Source organism: Triticum aestivum, chromosome 5A (assembly GCF_018294505.1).
Source record: "Triticum aestivum cultivar Chinese Spring chromosome 5A, IWGSC CS RefSeq v2.1, whole genome shotgun sequence".
NCBI classification, from domain to species: Eukaryota; Viridiplantae; Streptophyta; class Magnoliopsida; order Poales; family Poaceae; genus Triticum; species Triticum aestivum.
This window is the reverse complement of record NC_057806.1, coordinates 7,825,470-7,845,799: the sequence shown is the minus strand read 5'-3', so window position 1 is coordinate 7,845,799 and position 20,330 is coordinate 7,825,470. Positions and strand designations below refer to the sequence as shown.

Here is a 20,330-nt window from a genome sequence, read left to right as displayed (position 1 = left end):
CGGTACCTTGCCATTCGGGGGCAGCTGCATCGGACATCGTGGGAAGCACCCTAGCGCGCATTGTGTTACATTGGGCACACCCATGGGATCAGGGTTTTTTTCCATGTGTTTTTGGGTTTTTTCTGGTTTTCTCGATTTTTTTGGATTTTGCTTGTTTTTTCCCCTAGATTTATACTTGTCCTCTTTTGTGAAGCGTTGTTTGCTTCCCGAAAAGTGAAGACCACAACTACGATTTTTCTCTTTTGAAGGGGGCAAGAGAGCGCACTCTAACCAGTGATTTCGGTGAACAAAACGAACTCGGCCTTCCAGTTTGTTGTGCAAGCGGCCCAGCAGCCCAGCAACGGCGAGCTCTCCCCAACCGACGACCCACGACCCCGTCACGGCCTCGCCGGCGGCGGCACGCTCACTGGCCTTGCCGTCGCTGCCTCGCCTCCGGCTTCGCCCCGTCATCCGGCGCTCGCCGACACCCCGCCTAGACCCCTCCTCCCCCTCCTACTCTCAAGTCTGACCCCCTCGCTCGTCCCCGGCTCCCCGACGCCCTGCGCCCAACGGCCGCCGACGCTCCCTGCCCCTTCTGGCAAAGCCACACAGGTAACGATTCCATCACCACTAACCTTAATCGTTTCACCGCTCACTGCTGGTGCTCCAGCATACCTCGATCGACGTCGATGCGCTCCGCCTGTGTGCCATGCACATGTCCTGTTTGCGGTTATGCCTCAAAGACCACTGAGAAGTGAACCTTGTAACAGATTGTGCTGTTATGCGTTGTTATGGGTGCGGCGGTCGTGCTGAGGCGAATGTGGCATGGCAGGTGCCTTCTCCGCGATGAGCGTTTGAAGGCTTCGTTTTGCATCCTGTGACGCGTGCCTTGAGCCGGGCGGCATGCTCTGCTCTCAAATACAGCTCTGTTTTTTTTTGTACCGAGCCTGAAGTAGCAAGTCGGGTGGTTTTGTTTCTGGTGGAATTTGAACCGGGGAGCTCTGCTCCATGGTAATCTAAAACGAATCATGCCATAAAAGTTGTTGACACTAGACAGGAATGTACTCATCATATACGACGTGGAATTGCTCAAGGACTGAGAATCCGTGTTTAGAGAGTAATTGATATGAAGATTTTTGGTCACGACATATAGAAACAGAAAATAAATATCGTTGCCTCCATTTTTTGAATTCATTCTAATTCAGGTTAGTTTGGTACCACCTCTGTAACTAAATACAAGACATTTTTGCAGTTCCAATCGAATTGCAAAAATGTCTTATATTATACAGTTCAGTTTCAGTATGCACTACCTCTGTAACTAAATATAAGACATTTTTGCAGTTCAATGAACTGCAAAAATGTCTTATATTTAGTTACAGAGGTAGTGCATACTGAAACTGAACTGTATTTTCATTTTATATTGCATTTGCCAAAGTTTTGATAATATATCTTCCTAAACGAACTAACTGAATTAGCCGAATGCGCAGGCCTAATCACATATATGTCCAAAACCATAACCAGTTCTGCAACTCTTAGGTGAATTATACTCCCTCCGTCCGGAGAAGAGTGCACATCTAGAGATTTTAGGGCAAGTTATGAAATGAAGTAAAAAATGCATTGAAAAGGTGCAAGCCACCATTTCTCTCCTCTTTAATTACCTAACCCCCAATGAGCTAAGTGCATGTAGAAATTAAGAAGACCATGTGCAGATTATTATTGGTCTTGATTACTGTGTGATGAGAGAGAAGTATTTTTTCTACATTAAAGTGCATTGGGAAGATAGAAGTACACTCTTTTGTGGACAAATTTTGAAGCCAAACGTACACTCTTCACCGGACGGAGGGACTATTTTGTAATTTGCATTGATTGTTTTCTTTTTTTACAATGCTCAGTTAAGGTGTAAATCTTTGAAGTCTCTGAGTATCAAACATGTTCCTATGTTATATTAGCATACCTGTTTGACGGAAATGGTGCACTGAAAACCCCTTCACTTTTGCCCTTTCCTGCAGGTGAGCACGATGCTGCGCAGCTTCCCCCAGGCCCGTCGGCTTCTGAAGTAAGCGAGTTCGACTAGCCTTCCCTAGCTGGCTTGCCCTGTCTACAGTTCTTTGGCTTTTGAACAGATTGATTCTTGATGATGCCTCTGTTCTTGTTGATCTGTGGGGTTCAGGAGGCTGGGTTTTGAGAAGGGGGACGCCTACTTCTTTAAGCAGATGGGCAAGGGCATGCTATGCACATATGCGCTTTTTGGCGCCGCGTGGTTCTGGAATGAGACATCACCGCTTGGCTGGTGGACGCTCAAGCCACGGCCCAAGGTATGGCCGGTGGTGACCTTTAGTTTATTTCTTGGATGGGGCAGACATGAATTGCCGAGGCCTTTTGTTTTGCTTGAAGATATGTGTTCAGTACAATAAGTTCATCCTGCTGTATGTTTAGTTTTTGGTGCTGTGGTTCAGAACTTGCAGTAGATAATGTCCATTCGGTGCATACTGTGACCTGAGACATGAATTAATCCAGCAGCGTACTTTCTATAATTTTGTTGTATGAGACGCTCACATAATTGATTGGAGCAGCATACATAGACTAGAACTGATTTGCATCCATGAACTACCATAACCGGTTGCTGATTAAAGCATAGGCAGCAGCATAGTAGACACTTGTATTTGTTAGAGTTATAATATAAGTCATGTACCCCTTTTGTATTTATCCCATTGTATGAGGGGTTTCCTGCATATGTTTCACACTTGTACATGTATATATATATCGGCCTATGGCCTCATGGAAATACAAGTTGCTTATTGCTAACATGGTATTAGAGCTAGGTCAATTTTTTTTGGCACGCCGCAACTCGTGCTGATTGATCCGCCTCGCGACGCCACCGTCCTCTGTGGCCGTCGCTCTGTTCTCCGTCGCCGCCGTGTGGATCGCCAGGCTGGGCCGCTGCCTTCGCTCCCGCCCGTGCGATTCCCTCTCCTCCTGATCGCGTCCACACCGTGCTCCCTGATCCGGATCAAGCCGCCAGCCGTTCCCCTCGCTGGATTCTACCGCCGTGATTTCCCTGGTTCTGATCCAGTCGCCGGCGTTATCTCCAGCGGACGGCCGCCCGCCCGTTCCACCAATCGCCAGCGCCCTCCCGCCCAAGCTACTCCGTTCTATCCATCGCGCGCCACAGCCGCCGCTAGCCCCGTCCGATCCAGCAGCCGGCCAAGTAAATTCACGTATACGTCATCTACGTCTACGTGTTTGTTGCTTGAGAATCCATCAGGTTTGGTCTAGCTAGCTTTGCACTTCGCGTGCACAGCATCGCTAGCCCCGCGCGCTACAGCCGTCGTTCGCCAAGCCCCGCTCGCCAGCCCCGCGCACTTCGCCAAGTCTAGTCGGTTCTAAAAAAAAATGTCTGCTGCATCGGGCTATGTTGCTGTCCCTCGCTGTCCGGTGATCTTTGATGGTACTAACTACACCGAGTTTACTGGCTTCATGCGCATTCACATGCGTGGCATCCGTCTTTGGGGTGTTCTTTCTGGCGAGGTCTGCTGTCCGCCACGTCCAGTTCCTCCGGTGGCCCCTACTCCGCCAACTCCATCGGTTCTTCCTACGGATGCTAATCAGGCCGCCAAGGATGCGGCTAAGCTTGCTGATGAGGCTGCTGATCGTGCTTATGATAAGAGGGTTTTGGCTTATGAGGAGGCTCTTCAGATGTATCATGGTGCTTTGTCTGTTTACACCCAGTGGCTTGATGATGATGCTCGTGCTGCAGCTGTTCTCACTGCTAGTGTTCTGCCTCAGTTTGCTTCTGAATTTCTGGGTCTTCCTACTGTCTTTGAGATGTGGACCCGTCTTCGTGAGCGCTATCAGCCCTCTGGTGATGCCTTATACCTCTCTGTGATCCGTCAGGAGCATGCTCTTCAGCAGGGTGACTCTACTGTTGATGACTTCTATGCACAGAGTTCTGCTATCTGGCGCCAGCTTGATTCTCTCCGTAGTGCTGGGTGTCGTACCTGCCCCTGTTGCCAGGCTGTCCAGGCCAATTTGGAGTTTCATCGCGTCTATGAGTTCTTGTCTCGGCTCCGTAAGGAGTTTGAGCCCCGGCGTGCTCAGTTGTTTGCTCGTGGCCGTATTTCTCTCATGGAGGCGCTTTCTGAGATTCGTGCTGAGGAGACTCGCTTACGTGGTGCTGGTTTGCTGGAGGTTCCCTCTGTGCTTGCTACTCGTGCTCCTACGCCACCTGCTCCATCGACCACTTCTCGCTCGAGTGCTCCGCCGCTCTTGCCCACTCCTTCTGGAGGCTCAGGTCGCCCCCGTCCACATTGCATCTATTGCAACAATGATGGTCATCTTGAGTCTCAGTGCTACACGAAGAAGAAACACCTGCGCAAGGCTCGATCATCATCTTCAGGGACTTCGTCATCTACCTCGACAGCTTCAGCCATTGCTTTGACTGAGCAGGATATTCTGAGACTTAAGCGTCTGCTCACGGCTTCAGGTTCTTCCTCGACGGGTACTGCCGGTTCTGTGACTGATGCTTCCCGCACTGAGCAATCACCCTCTACACAGTCAGGTACATCCCCATGGGTTCTGGACTCTGGAGCTTCTTTTCATATGTCTTCTCATTCCTCCACTTTGTCCTCTCTTCGATCACTGGATTCTCCTATTCATGTCTTCACTGCTGATGGTACTCCACTTTCTGTTGCTAGTAGAGGCAATCTTACTACTCCTTCTTATTCTGTTCCTGATGTTGCTCATGTTCCTCGACTTACCATGAATTTGTTTTCTGCTGGTCAACTTACGGATTCTGGTTGTCGCGTCATCCTCGACGTTGACTCTTGTTCTGTCCAGGACCGTCACACGCACACTCTGGTTGGGGCTGGCCCTCGCCGCCGTGATTCTCAGGGTCTTTGGGAGTTGGACTGGCTTCATGTTCCTTCTGCTGCCACCACCATCGCCAGTTCTTCCGCTTCTGTTGCCTCCGTCACTGGTTCCTTCCAGCAGTGGCATCATCGACTTGGTCATCTGTGTGGTTCTCGGTTGTCTTCTTTAGTTCGTCGAGGCCTTCTGGGGTCTGTCTCAGGAGATGTCTCTTTAGAGTGTCAGGGTTGTCGTCTTGGCAAGCAGATTCAGTTACCATATTCACATAGTGAGTCAGTGTCTAAGCGTCCTTTCGATTTAGTCCATTCTGATGTATGGGGTCCGGCCCCTTTCGCTTCGAAAGGTGGTCATAAATACTATATTATTTTCATAGATGATTTCTCTCGTTACACATGGCTTTATTTCATGACTTCTCGTTCTGAGGTGTTGTCTATTTATAAGCGTTTTGCTGCCATGGTTCATACTCAGTTCTCTTCACCCATTCGTGTTTTTCGTGCTGACTCCGCTGGCGAGTATATCTCTAAGATGTTGCGTGGTGTTCTTGCTGAGCACGGGACTCTCTCTCAATTCTCTTGTCCTGGTGCTCATGCTCAGAATGGTGTGGCTGAGCGAAAGCATCGACATCTTCTTGAGACGGCTCGTGCATTGATGATTGCTGCCTCTCTCCCGCCTCATTTTTGGGCTGAGGCCGTCTCCACATCCACCTATCTTATCAATATACAGCCTTCCGCTGCTCTACAGGGTGGTGTTCCTTTCGAGCGACTTTTTGATCGTTCTCCCGATTATTCGATGCTTCGCTTGTTTGGTTGTGTTTGCTATGTTCTTCTTGCCCCTCGCGAACGCACCAAACTGACTGCTCAGTCTGTTGAGTGTGTCTTCTTAGGCTACAGTGATGAGCATAAGGGCTATCGTTGTTGGGATCCTATTGGTCGTCGGATGCGTATCTCTCGAGATGTGACTTTTGAAGAGTCTCGTCCCTTCTACCCACGCCCATCTTCCTCGACTTTTTCAGTGCAGGATATCTCTTTCCTCACTTTTCCTGACTCACCTATCACCCCCGTCGACACTGTACCTCTCCGTTCCACTTCCTCTCCTTCTCCACATCTAGTTGATTTGCCGCCACCATCCTCCCCGGTCTCCTCGCCTAGCATGTCACCGGGTTCTCCACCTTCATCTCCGGTGACTTCCTCCCCGGTCTCCTCTCCCAGTCTGTCACCGGATTCTACACCTTCATCTCCGGTGACTTCTTCATCGCCACCCCCTGATTCTACCTTGCCGATTCCTCCTTCTATTATTCCATCTCTTCCTCAGCATTACACTCGTCGTCCACGACCAGTCGATGCCTCTGTGGATGGGTCGTCATCTTCCTCTCAGCCTACTTATGGCTTGCGTTCTCGTCCTCGTCCGCCTGTTGATCGCTTTGGATTTCCCACCGCTGGTGCTGCTGTTCTTGAGCCGACTTCTTACCGTCAGGCTGTTGTTCATCCTGAATGGCAGTTTGCGATGGCAGAGGAGATTGCTGCTCTTGAACGCACTGGTACCTGGGATCTTGTTTCTCTTCCTCCCGGAGTCCGTCCGATCACTTGTAAGTGGGTCTACAAGGTTAAGACTCGCTCTGATGGTTCTCTTGAGCGTCACAAAGCTCGTCTTGTGGCTCGTGGTTTTCAGCAGGAGCATGGTCGTGATTATGACGAGACTTTTGCTCCTGTGGCTCATATGACCACTGTTCGTACACTTCTTGCCGTTGCCTCTGCACGCCACTGGTCTATATCTCAGCTTGATGTTAAGAATGCCTTTCTTAATGGTGAGCTGCGTGAGGAGGTGTACATGCAGCCACCACCTGGGTATTCTGTTCCTGATGGCATGGTATGTCGTCTTCGTCGCTCTCTCTATGGCCTTAAGCAAGCCCCCCGCGTCTGGTTTGAGCGCTTTGCCTCTGTGATCACTGCTGCTGGTTTTTTAGCAAGTGCTCATGATCCAGCATTGTTTATTCACCTTTCTCCTCGTGGTCGGACTCTTCTTCTTCTTTATGTTGATGACATGATCATCACGGGAGATGACCCCGAGTATATTGCCTTTGTAAAGGCCCGTCTTAGTGAGCAGTTTCTTATGTCTGATCTTGGACCCATTCGCTACTTTCTTGGGATTGAAGTCTCTTCTACCTCTGATGGCTTTTTTATATCCCAGGAAAAGTATATCCAGGATCTTCTTGCTCGTGCTGCTCTTACTGACGAGCGCGTTGTTGAGACTCCTATGGAGCTCAATGTTCACCTCCGTGCTACTGATGGTGATCCTCTCCCTGACCCGACGCGTTATCGTCATCTTGTTGGCAGTCTTGTCTATCTAGCTGTCACTCGTCCGAACATCTCTTATCCGGTTCATATTCTGAGTCAGTTTGTCTCTGCCCCCACCTCGGTTCACTATAGTCATCTCCTTCGTGTTCTTCGATATCTTCGAGGCACGATCTCTCACCGTCTATTCTTTCCTCGCTCCAGTTCTTTACAGCTCCAGGCCTATTCGGATGCTACGTGGGCTAGTGATCCTTCCGATCGCCGTTCACTTTCTGCTTACTGTGTTTTTCTTGGTGGTTCTCTCATTGCCTGGAAGACGAAGAAACAGCTTGCAGTTTCCCGTTCGAGTGCCGAGGCTGAGTTGCGAGCAATGGCTCTTTTGACGGCAGAGGTGACTTGGTTACGGTGGTTACTTCAGGATTTTGGTGTTTCTGTCACTACACCGACTCTGCTTTTATCTGACAGTACAGGTGCTATCAGCATTGCACGCGATCCTGTGAAGCATGAGCTCACCAAGCATATTGGTGTTGATGCTTTCTATGTGCGCGCTGCTGTGCAGGATCAGGTTATTGCTCTTCAGTATGTGCCTTCCGAGTTACAGTTGGCGGATTTCCTGACGAAGGCTCAGACTAGAGCACAACATGGCTTTTATCTCTCCAAACTCAGTGTTGTTCATCCACCATGAGTTTGAGGGGGGTGTTAGAGTTATAATATAAGTCATGTACCCCTTTTGTATTTATCCCGTTGTATGAGGGGTTTCCTGCATATGTTTCACACCTGTACATGTATATATATATATATCGGCCTATGGCCTCATGGAAATACAAGTTGCTTATTCCTAACAGTATTATGTTTATGAGATGCGATTCAGACAGCCTTTATGCCAATGCTTATGTTCCTTTCACCTGAATGTTGAGTTTTATATTTCTTGCTTTTAAAATTCTATTTCCAAATCATTTACCTAGGAAGAGAAGGAGATGGCGCATCTGTACGATCGCAGGGAGTTCCCGTACCCGGGCGACGAGGAGGCGGTGGAGGAGTTCATAAAGAGCGGGGGCGCCCTGGGCACGACGATCGGGCCCAAGGGGTTCGCGGACGCCAACATGGACTCGGACAACATGCAGAAGCAGCTGCAGTCGAAGAAGTTTGACCAGGAGGCGCGCAAGCTGTGGTTCCGGATGCGCAACGAGGTGGTGCAGGAGCTCCAGGAGAAGGGGTTCGACGTCGAATGATGCGACTCCGTGTTTGTCTGTTTGTTTGTTCTTTCCCCTAAAAGAAAGAAAGAAAGAAAGAAAGAAAGGGTCAAGTAAGTGTTTTGCATTGAGAGGTGAATAATCAATCCCCTGTTGCTGACATCTCGAGACAGCGGTTTAATAATGTTTGAATTTTGTGTCCCCTACTCTGTGCTGATCGCATATTTGATTTGAATTTCCTTTCCACATACACCAGCTACATCACCCATTTATTTTCTTCTTGGAATTGTTATGGCTTCCGTTGGGATGAAGGGGAAGTGGTGGTTAGGAATTGGGTTGGCAGGGCTTGAGTTGGCAAATTGATTAGTGATGGGGACTAACCATTAACTAACCTGCTACTACTACTAATACTAGGTGTGTGTATGCGAGGTTAGGTGGAGGAGCAGATCGGACGGCCACCGTTCGTCTGATCTGCACAAAAACACGTTTGGAGCGCACATGCATGCTTGCCGCCTGTTTTTTCTCTACAGGAATTTTGATTATTCACCTTGTTTTTGCGCGGAGTTTTGACCTCTCACGTTTTCCTTTTCGAGGCAAAATTTTGATTTCTCACGTTTTTTTGAGGGGTGTTTTGATGATTTCTCACGTGGCCGGCCGGTCGTCGCACGGGCTGGGCCTACAAGCCCATCGTCGATGTCGACTGGGCCGTCCCGGATCGCCGTTAGTACTTATACTCACTACTAATTAACCCGGCTGCAACTTCAACCCGCCTCAAATATAGATCATCCGCCAGTGGTCGTGAAAGACCTACAGAAGGACAATCTTGCGAGCTACGGTGCAATTGTACATGAAATAATAGCTCCCTCTTTAATTTTTAAGTTTTGTAATTTTAAACATGAGTTTAGGAGCTTCAATTATGAAGCTCACAACTTAGCGAGGCATGCTTTATCTCTCGGTGGTGGCCGTCATGTCTGGTTAGGCCATCCCGGAACCTATCTTCGGTCCTTATAAATATTGTAACGAATTAATAAAGCCTCGCGACGTTGCCTAAAAAAACTAATTAACCCGGCTTGACCAAAGTCAGAAACAATTAATAACTCGCAGGCAGCGAGAGGGTTCATACTCTCCTTGTCATCTTCTTCCTCCCCACTTGTTCCCCGAAGCATCTCGTCCCCTCCCCTCTCCTTCTCTCGCACCGCCGGGCCGGAGGGAGGCGCCTCGCCGTCTCCTCGCCGCCCGTAAGCAGTCCCACCCTCCCCCCTGATCCGCCCCGCTCGCCTCCCCGCGGCCCGGGTCTCCGCGCTTGGGCCGGCCAGATCGCGCCCCCCGATTCGGATCTGCCGCCCGATTCCTCGTCCCGGCTCGCCGAGCGCCTCCTTGCCCTAGGTCTTTCCTGTGCCGCTGCCGCTGACGGTTTAGTCTAGCCTAGGTGTCTTCGTCGGAGTCGGTGCTCCGGTCCGGTCCTGCCTCCGCGTGCTGGCGGGTGGCCGAGCTCCAGATCTCGTAGGTGGCGTGTCCCTGCCCAAAAGGGGTAAAGGGGAGGGTTGGGGATGTTTTTGTTTTCTCCAATGCATCGAGTAGATTCAAGTTGCCATTTCTGCAGTTCCGCTAGTCGCTCTCATTCATTCCTTGTTTGAGCAGCCTTATTGTGACATACCTGGTTGCTTATTTGCTGTCACGAATTTACACATAAATCTGACTTGTAAACCTCTACCTGCGGATAGATTTGTCAGGGATTCCATCCTTGCTTGAGAAGATAGCGCCGCATCTGCCTAGTCTTGCTTTGGTAATCCTGTGCCTGTACATTGATAGATTTGTCAGCGATTCGATCCTTGCTTGGGAATATAGCTGCACATCTGGCTAGTCTTGCTGTTACCGCACGTCTGGCCGTCGAAATACGCTGCAATTTTACAAGCTGTTGGTTGCTCTGCGTTGTTGAGTTGCTGATGACCATAACCATTTGATCCGTTGCAGCTCGTCGTTGGTGGTTCCTGGCGCGTGAGTGACGCCCAGCCGGCATGGCGGCCAACGTGGGGGAGTCCACGAGCGGGAGCAGCAGCGTGGCCGGCGACGGCGGGGGCAGCTTCGAGTGCAACATATGCTTCGAGCTGCCGCAGGAGCCCATCGTCACGCTCTGCGGCCACCTCTTCTGCTGGCCCTGCCTCTACAAGTGGCTGCACATCCACTCGCACTCCCCCGAGTGCCCCGTCTGCAAGGCCGTCGTCGAGGAGGACAAGCTCGTCCCGCTCTATGGCCGCGGCAAGGACCGCGTCGACCCCAGGTCCAAGGGCGTGCCGTCCGGGGCCGAGATCCCCAACCGGCCGACCGGGCAGCGGCCTGCCACCGCCCCGCAGGCCGACCCCAACAACCACTTCCCCAACGCCAACCCTAACCCCTGGTTCATGGGTGGAGGGGGCGTCCCTTTGGCCAACGCGCGGTGGGGGAACTACACCTTCTCGGCCGCGTTTGGCGGCCTGTTCCCGCTGCTGAGCTTCCAGGTGCATGGATTCCCGGACGCGACCGCGTACGGGCAGCCTGCCGGGTTTCCCTATGGGTACGGACATGGCCACGGCCACGGCCACGGGCATGCTTTCCATGGTGGGAACGCCCACGCCGCCGGCCCCCGGCACGCGCCGCCCGGGCAGCAGCAGCAGCAGGCGGACGTGTACCTCAAGGCGCTGCTCATCCTGGTCGGCTTCCTCGTGATCGCAAGCCTCATCACATTCTAGGTTTGTCGGCTCCCACTATTGTCATTTGTCACCGTCATAATAAGAGAAACGATTGTCGTGATACTTGTCAGATGTTGTGTGCATTACCTTGGCCCCCCATACAAAGCCCTGGTCTAGATCTGAGTGGTGCGTTTTGAGCGAAAGTGTTCATAGAACTCCTGTATATATGTGCTATTTAGACGCGGTCCTGTGGGGGGCGCCTGTGTACCGTAGTGGTTTCGCGCTGATTCGCGAGTGATTTGGAAACCTCTGTTTGGGGTGGATGTACCAGACCAATTATATATCATGTGTAATTTTGATTCGACTGTCCAACTGAGTGGGGTGTAAGCATTTTCCAGTCTTGAAACTTGTGAGCCCATCACCTGTTTTGCACTGCCTGGGATGCTTGATAGATAGATGTGGCCTGCTCGGCGTCACTTGTGTGATGTTTTGGAAGGGTAGGCCATCTGGGTATGTGGGAGACCTCTGGAGTAGCCTGGTCCAGCATCAGGAGAAACTCTTCTTGTTTTCAGCCAACAACCTCCTGGACAAATTTGAAGTTCACGGAGGGAGGCTATTGCGTGCTTGGCCGTCATCAATAATACAGAATAGCAGTAAAGGTGCCGGTAACTTTTCATGGCCCCGTCTGCTAGACCTGCGACTGGGATGGTTAAAAATGGAGTGTACGGATGGCCTCCAACTCAAATCTTTACTTTTACTAGTAGAATGCCCGTGCGTTGCTACGGGCACAAGAGAAATATAGATGAGTCCAAGAGCATAAGTTGTGGCCATCTTTTATCTGCTCCACGAAGATGTTGTCCCTCAACTTTTCTACATATATAGGTAATATATACTTTTAGATATATACCAAGATTGTAGGAAGACATAAGGTAACATTTCATATCTCGTTCCTTTCCATTTCCTCCTTAATTCACCATCGAAACAAGACGTGACATCATGTTCATTCTCCCACAAAAAAAATAAAAAAAATGTTCATTCTCCCTAGTTGCCTCCTATTTTCTGACAAACCTTGGACCTCACCTTCGACCTTGCTATCACATAGTCATATCTCTTCTCTTTCATTGTTCATATCCTTTCTATCAACGGATGATAGTGCATTACATTTAGTTGAAATATATTGCCCATCTCTCTTCATTAGTTCAAACTTTTGAAAGTTGGCTGAAGCATGAATCAATATGGTATCCAAGCCAAGAGGTCTTTTGAGTTCAAAACCCTGCCAACGCAGTATTAAAATAAAAGATCCTACGGTCTACATCGATCACACATCTAAGCACTAAATAAGCCTAAACGTGAGGGGGTGTTAAAATATATTGTCCATCTCGCTTCATCAGTTAAGATTTTTGGATGAGTTGGCTGGAGCATGAATTCAATAAACACCTCACGTTAATATTCTCTCAGTATCTTGGAGGTGCTCATATGGATAGAGTGTGCATGCATGCGCATAAGGATGAGTGTGTGTACGTGTTTGTAAACATCGGCATTTGTACTGTGTGTGTTTTAACTTCAGAATACACAAGAATTATATCACAAGCACAAGGGTCAAGATATAACAACATGATGGTTTTCAAATTAAGGAGTTCTGTGAATATACATTTCTTGCCAAAGGAAACAGGAATATACATAGCAACTGGTGAATAAAGTCATATGGAGGATATAGTGCACCCCCTCCTCCCATGTAAAATTCAACATGTTAATTGCTTTGCATCCATTTTATAAACCAAGCCTTGCTTTAGTTGATGCCACCTAACAAGAGAATAGGCAAACATATGTACATGATTACACAATACATTAATTTCAGTGGTATTTTTTAATATGTTCGATGCTAGGCTAGCATATTATCAGATCAACAAACAAAACTTCAACATTCATTCAGAAACTCGGGTAGGTGGTCTAAATATTTTACCAACTTCAACAAGATGGAAAACAAATAGCAAGATGCACAATACAAAAGTGTCTCTTACCATGACAACACCCAATATAAATTAAAAATACGAAAAAGTTGTTACAGTAGTACTATTACTTACAACAAGAATTGTATGTTTCCTAAGCAAACTGCAACTTTTCTGGAATAAATGTTTCTTGACATTCAATGTTCATTTTAGAATCCACATAAAGTGTTGTGGAATAATTGTTTCTTGAAAGTCAACTTTCTGTATAGTGTAATTTCTTATGCATGAGAGATAAATAATGCACAAAATATAGAACCATAAGATAGCTAGAAGCCTGCTACTGTAAATTGGTGAAACTATGAGCCAGCAACATAATAACATGGAAAGCAAGTATGAGAAATATGAAACTGCTATTCCTCTGTACAAAGCCAATACGAATTCCAGCCCATGCTATTAGTGAATCCTGTTGACCACGAAGAAGCTAAATGAAAAAATACTACTTTTTATATAATAGAAAATAGACCGCAAAAAGACACTGTTGCACATGATACAAGGTGCATGTAAGGCAAGAAATCCACCAAAAATTGAAATAACAAAGAAAAGCAAAAAAAAAGTTGAGAAGGTTGAACCTAATGCTAGCACCATGGTAATAAACCCATGTCTACAAAGGAACATTAGCATTCAAATGTGAGAGCTCAGTAGCTTGTCATGTCTATATTTTGTTGCACTTGTATCTGATTTGAAATTTAAAGAATTATGATGAGAAACTCACGTAGAACTGCAGTATAATCTTTTGAATAAACATTGTCAATTGTCTAAGAGTGCTAACATTTAAACTCATTCAAAATGTTGGCAAATGGAATGAGAAATGTAATACCCGATATAATACATTATAAGGCTACAACAAGTCCCCTCCAATTTTTAGGAAGCTCTCCACTATATGTGTAGCAATGAACCAGCCTCAAAACCCATTATAGACTGCCAGATAGATATTTGTTTCTTCAATTTCTAGCAAACATATAAAATATTGATTGAGAGGCACTCCTGCTTACTACACAGTGATTTATAACATCAAAGTGCAGGAACAAACTTGATTTTGTTGAACAGATAAAATCACCTTGTTCTTCTTCACCAAAGTCTTTCCCAAGATTTTTCATCTAGTCTTCTTTCCCATATATATTTTTTCTTCAGAAAGGAGGCCTACCTAGGCTTCTTTCCCATATCTGCACAAGTCATGCTTAGAGCTGGTCCTTGTGAAGCACTAACCTACCTTGGCTCAACGCCAATGTGCATCAGCCTATCAAAAGCATAGGTGTAAGAATCATCCATGTACTCTGCACAAACAAGGGAAAAATCGTATGAGCTTTGATGCTTCACTATATTATAGTTGAGCAGAAGAGATAAACGGGCAGAAGTCTGGATGTATAGTAGTGGGGAAGCTGAGGTTACCTGGATTACCGATCAAAGGTGCCTTCCATTTGCCCTTGTGGTTTAGGTTCCTAAATTTTTGTATGCACAAAAACTTATGCCAGAAGTTGGACGCCCGAGGTATCCTATGCCATTTGGGGCGATGGAATTTCGAGTAACTGCTTGTTGAATTGATGATATTGCTGCTTGTTGAATTGATGATATTGCTGGGCATTGAATTAACTGAATCAGAGTGACTTCTAAAGATAGGGCACGATAGAATCACAAAGCATAGAAAAAGTAGATAAGTTTGTGTGAGATACTCAGTCAATAATTTAGAAGCTTCTACATTACTAAAAAATGCACTACATAGATATTATAGTTGTATCCACTATTCTCTTAACGGGCATAAATTGTAGCAAACTAAGCAAACATAATCCGCCTGTAATACTTAACCAGTGTCCAACATCCTTGAGTAACAAAACCAAGTATTAATGTTGATCACTTACAAAAGAAATGGGCTACAATCACAAGATAAATGACATGGAAAAGGTCAACCGAACCTTTAAAAGTGGGAACTGTAGCGTCAGTCCAATTCCGCTGCCATGGCACCATTTTTTGCTGCACCTAGTGCCACCCAAAGTTTGTCCTAATATTCTATTGCTAGTATATAAGTTCTAAAGTATTTTACTAACAAACAAAAAGGTGGGAAAAATGTGAATCTGCAAATTACGAGGACAAAATAAAATCAAAAGTCCAAACGGGTGTGTTAAGATCAGTTTATACATGCAGCCAAATGTTACAAAGCTAGCTTACATGATTTCAATCCACCAGAATCGAAAAGATGCACAAAATGTCGGGAAACGAATTACAAAAACTACCATTTTAAAGAACAAAAGGTAAACGTAGTCCAGCCTTTCAGTGAATACTGAAGCGGAAAATAGAAATATTTATGAATCTCCAGAACAAACAAAATAACACAGAGTGGAAGCTTAGAAAGATATAGTAATGCCTCGCCAGCGTCACCTTCAAAGTTGCATATGTTACACCCAGACACACATAATGACACAAAAGAATTATGCTGGAATTTAATGTTCGGGCTAGAAGTAATTTGTTTCCATTTTATTGTACCCAGATTCTGTTGGTTACTTTTCCTACTGAATTTATCCTGCATATAAATAAGGGTTACTGAATCGTTGGAACCTAATCATTGTTGGTACCAAATTTTTGAACCATACTCCTAAAACAAGTAGTACCGATTGTTCCGCATAATGCATATAAGGTGTGTCAGTTTATATCCGTGGCTCCCTGCTCCAAGTACCCCGCCGGTGAATCTTATGGCCGAAAGGCGACCGTGTGAAGCGATGGCGTCTGGTCGTAGGCGTCTGCTCATGTTTCTATCCATATAAATGTCAAAATGTCAAACCAGATGTGTGTGCTAGAAGATTGTTCCTAATTTAATATAAATGGATAATTTTTTACTGTTGCCCTTTATATCTTGAAGACCAGTCAGTCTAGTTTTCCCTAGGTTCTGAAATCGCTGCATGGGCCCTCAACTTCTTCAGGTTCGGCTCTTGTGCAGATACAGTTAGCCTTTGCACTACAAATTTATTAGCAAAACATATGTTTCCTACATAGAACATAAAGCTAGCCAATCTCACCGAGAAATCATAGTGCCCTGCCTGAAGTTCCTGAAGCTCCTGTATGCCAAAGATGTAACTCCGTTGTTGTCTGAGCTTCCACTGGGCAATGTGTAGACAACTCTAAGCTTCATTTCCTCAATCATCATATCAGCATCCTTGTTGAACTGAAGAATACACATATATATATGGAATATAGTTGGTGGAATGCTAATCATCCAGAGCCTGATGACATTGACAACACAACACTAAATCATAGAAACCGGTGAAATTCCATAAATATCTTGAAGAAAGATCGATTCATAAACTTAGGTGGATGGAATAGAACACATATGTGTGTGCTCGTTTCATACTGCTGGGTGGACGGGATAAAATCGCCATGGACACTCTCTCATTGGACAGCATCTCTACTGAATAGGGAATAATTATCTCTATCAATAAGCAAAAGCAAACAACTGAAACAAGATAACTATATCACTTCAGTCCTTACATTGAGACGCCAATTTGATCGCAGAAGACCATCTGTAAAAATGCAGAACAACATGGGCCTTGGCCTCAATTCGGCGACCCAACTTCAATTTTGAAAGCCTGCAAGCAAGCGAGAGATAGGAGTGAGCACAGTAATCTGAAATCAAATGAGAGAGTGTCAGCATTGTCGTCGTGCTCCCCTGCTCAGGCCATCTCGGTGCAGCCACATCCCGTTCAGAAAATGTTCGATAAATGACTTGAATTTATTATATATGCCTTCATGTAATCACCAATTTTCGTTATAAAATAATAGATTGACTTGGGATTTCCAAACATGTTGGTGTCAAATGTATATTTACTCACTTAACATTGAACTATACAATATTGTGTATAGGATATACTGTACTCAGGCATGTAAATACAATAACTTTGTCATGCATCATTCATACGAAGCTCATTCTCACTTTTCTCATTCATACGAAGCTCATTTGTTCTCCTTCTTTATTTGTATCAGAATTTCTGAATTTAATGATGTTGTCAGTTCTGACCAATTTGTTCAATGCACATACACATTTAATCAACCATCACCATCACCATGAGCCATGATGCCAATGTCCTTACCTTTGTTGCTTGCAAGAATGCATACTAAAACATGGGGCAAAATCGTAGCTCTAATCATGGCAGTCCTTGTTAGTTGTCGTTAATCTACATCTCATAGAAATATTATTTGCTGAAGACAATCTCAACATACAAACCTGAAGAGTTTTATTAAAACTCAGCTAGATGCCTTTCCCAAAATAGTACTCAATTCATCCCAAAATAAGTATCGCTGGTTGAGTCCAACTTTAGTATTTTGAGATGGATGGAGTAGTATTTTATACGAAGATAATTATATAGGTTCCACACTTAGAAAGATTGGTAGGCATAAATATGAGTACTATCCATGGAAGTCATATTCAGTACTTCGATGGAGAATATCAGTATCATCTTTAGAAGAATTTAGCACCATGTCTAATTTAATTACACGGACACCTATTTGCAGAGCCATGGTGATGGGAACGTCACTGCAGTCACTGATTAGCTGATTGCTAGTAAAATATGAGTAATGCGGTGTAACGAAATAGTGGGACAACGGTGCATTCATGTCATGGCGGACCTGGTAACATGAGATTTACATCAAAATTCAGAGCAAAGCTTGTAACAGCAGATTGTTCCTAGGAAAATAAATAAACAAATAGAGCAAATAACTAAATTCAAACCAGGTACCATTTCAGTAAACTCTGCAAAATGATCCTACAAAGCATTGCAGCAAATTTGTTGAGCTACCTCAAGGAATCTAAAAATGCCAAGACCGGAAGATCGACACTTACTATATCAGGCGCTTCCTTATCATCTCATCCATGATAATCTGAACAACCGAGCTTCAGAAGTTCATAAGTATCTGCTAGATCGCTCAATCCTGTATTCCTGTTGTAGGGCAAAATCAACAGTTAATTGCATTAAGGTTTCAGATACAATAGATAGATACGTAAGATGCATCATTATGGTGTACATAGATGAAGCATTATAAGATGATGACATTGTTCGTACCAGATAGTTCCCATCGCTTTCACAGTTTCCCATCTCTATCCACGTTTCTATGCATTTTGGATCATCATCTGTAGAAAACGAAGTCTTGAATATCAGTTTTTTTGCCACCACACGGTACTTCCTAAAATTAGGTGGTTGCTTACTGTCAACAAAACAAGATTTTATGTTAGAAATAATAAGGGCATGTACTGTTTAATACAGATTCTGCGCAGTCAGACTTCTAATCCTATTGGTGACTATAGACAAAGATAAGATATGAGGTAAACAACTAAATATACACCCTTGGGAACATACACGAAAGAGATTCAGGATTGTGTTTCCAGTAACGGTATACCTCTGGCCATCGTGTTTCTAGTACCGGTGTGTGCCTCTGGCCATCGACACGAAGAGGTGCAGGAAGCGGAGGGCCTCGACATCAAGCCCCAGCCCGTCAACGTCACGACGCTCGGCGAGCAGGCACATATGCGTTCACGCGTCCTCGCCTCCCTGCCGCGGTCGAGCGTCGCCAAACGGCCCCACACAAGCTTTGACTCCATGAATTACATGCTCCTCTTCCCGTGACGAGCGCCGCCTGCCTGTCCCCTAGATCCAGCCTCGACGTGACAACGTCGAGCGTCACCGCCTCCGATTCCTACGAGCACGAAGCCGAGGGCTCCAGGAAGAGGCCAGAAGAGGATAGGTGTAGCGGAAGAAAACCTGAGCGAGCTGTGGGAGGGAGGAGGGGAGAAGGGACCACGATCTCGCTCGGGCAAGGAAAGCGATAATTGGGGAAGGATATATTCTGTAGTTATTGCGAGGATCGTGCGAGAGGATTTCTTGGGCTACGTAAAAGTGTGTGGGAGGGAGCGAAGGTGGAGCTAAGTATGGAAAGAGATCTGTGGCTTCGACGGTTGTGTTTTTTTCCGAGCGAAGCTAAGTATGGAAGGAAATCGGTGGGAGAAATAAATCGGAGAGGGAGGTGATTTGTTTGGAAGGTGATCTCCTGTATATGGTATTATTTCAGAATTCTTAATTACCAAATATTTACATGATTGAATTAAATCGACACCTGCCAAAGCAAGCACGAATAAATGGAAGGAGTATCAGACACGATTCGGTTTCAAGTGTGAATAAGAAAAAATTAATGTGGGAGTGGTGGTGGAAGGTGAGACGAAAATAAACCGGACGAAAAAAAACCAGACGAAAGTGGGGGGACTATTCAACCAACTCGTCCATTAGGAGTAGAGAAATATTGTAAGTCCCCTTTGGATTTCATATAAAGAAATCATTTGGTCTCTTGCAACCCTCCAACTAAACAGAACGAATCCCATGTTTTTTTTGGCAAGTATAATATAAAAGAGCTTTATTGCTTACTTAAGCAGGCGTACAATCACGATACAACGTGTTCATCAGGAAAACTGGAGTGTAATTCCACCATAAACACCTCCTCCTAACACTCGTCGCCTGCCTCGCTCGCACATAAATGAGCCGCTTCATCAGCTTCTCTTTGTCCGAATTTCAGCTTAAAACTCTGAAAATGAGCCGCTTCATTAGCTTCTCTTCATACGAATTTCAGCTTAAAACTTTGAAAATGAGCACTTGGCTCCCTGATCCGAGGAAGAACCCCAGCCATCTCCGTGCGCTCAAAATCATGTGTCTCCCACAATTTTACAATAGCTTGAGCATCTGTCTCCACCACAACTTTGTGAAATCCTCCCTCAGTGGCCATTCTAACCCCATCACGAATCTCTTTTGCTTCCATTGGCCGTGGACTTGCAGCAAAGTCATACCATAATGCTTGTGCTCGTATTAACGCACCCAATCATATCCCAGACGGATTACCAGTCCAGTCGAACCCTGATTAGTTTGCAAAGGCCTGGCTGGAGGCGGGAGAGAAGGCATCCCTAGGGGACGTGCATGCGGCTTTAAGGGATACTATGAAAACATTGTGCAAGTGGAGTAAGGAAAACTTTGGTAGTGTAGCTCGGGAAATTGAAAAGTCACGGACACAGCTTGAGGAACTCATGTTGATGAATGCAGACAGATGTGAGATTCGTAAGGTAACAGATAAAATGAATGAGTTACTTTACAGAGAAGAGTTAATGTGGATGCAACGATTCCGTATTACTTGGCTCAAAGAAGGGGATCGGAATACAAATTTTTTCCAATCAAAGGCTGTATGGAGAGCTAGAAAGAACCGCATAAAAAAACTTGAAGACACTAGTGGTCGGGTTTTCACGGGTGAGGAAGCTATGGGCCGAGCAACAATGGATTACTTTAAGAACATCTTTACTTCTGT

At 45.9% G+C, this 20,330-nt stretch overlaps 3 protein-coding genes across 4 annotated transcripts; 2 read left to right on the top strand and 1 right to left on the bottom strand.

Annotated features, from left to right (window-relative positions):
- The first annotated feature begins 282 nt into the window (after positions 1 to 282).
- On the top strand, positions 283 to 10,421 carry LOC123101977 (uncharacterized). Of its 2 annotated transcripts, XR_006448683.1 has the most exons (5): positions 283 to 591; positions 1,989 to 2,035; positions 2,150 to 2,294; positions 8,102 to 8,463; positions 10,304 to 10,421. XR_006448683.1 is itself a non-coding variant. In XM_044523225.1 (4 exons), exons 2-4 carry the CDS (start codon positions 1,998 to 2,000, stop codon positions 8,366 to 8,368), a joined length of 450 nt encoding a protein of 149 aa, XP_044379160.1. In that variant the 5' UTR covers positions 283 to 591; positions 1,989 to 1,997; the 3' UTR covers positions 8,369 to 8,569. The 2 variants fall into 2 exon arrangements, 1 of the variants encoding a protein (XP_044379160.1); XM_044523225.1 differs by lacking the exon at positions 10,304 to 10,421 and having other exon boundaries at positions 8,102 to 8,569.
- Positions 10,348 to 11,370, top strand: LOC123101976 (E3 ubiquitin-protein ligase RNF5-like). Its single transcript, XM_044523224.1, has one exon. It carries the CDS (start codon positions 10,348 to 10,350, stop codon positions 11,056 to 11,058), a length of 711 nt encoding a protein of 236 aa, XP_044379159.1. The 3' UTR covers positions 11,059 to 11,370.
- Positions 11,371 to 13,981: 2,611 nt separating this feature from the next.
- Positions 13,982 to 16,497, bottom strand: LOC123106314 (uncharacterized). The gene is made up of 3 exons (XM_044528513.1): positions 16,016 to 16,497; positions 14,397 to 14,557; positions 13,982 to 14,281 (listed from the first exon to the last, which is right to left on the bottom strand). Exons 1-3 carry the CDS (start codon positions 16,210 to 16,212, stop codon positions 14,214 to 14,216), a joined length of 426 nt encoding a protein of 141 aa, XP_044384448.1. The 5' UTR covers positions 16,213 to 16,497; the 3' UTR covers positions 13,982 to 14,213.
- Between the last annotated feature and the right edge of the window lie 3,833 nt (positions 16,498 to 20,330).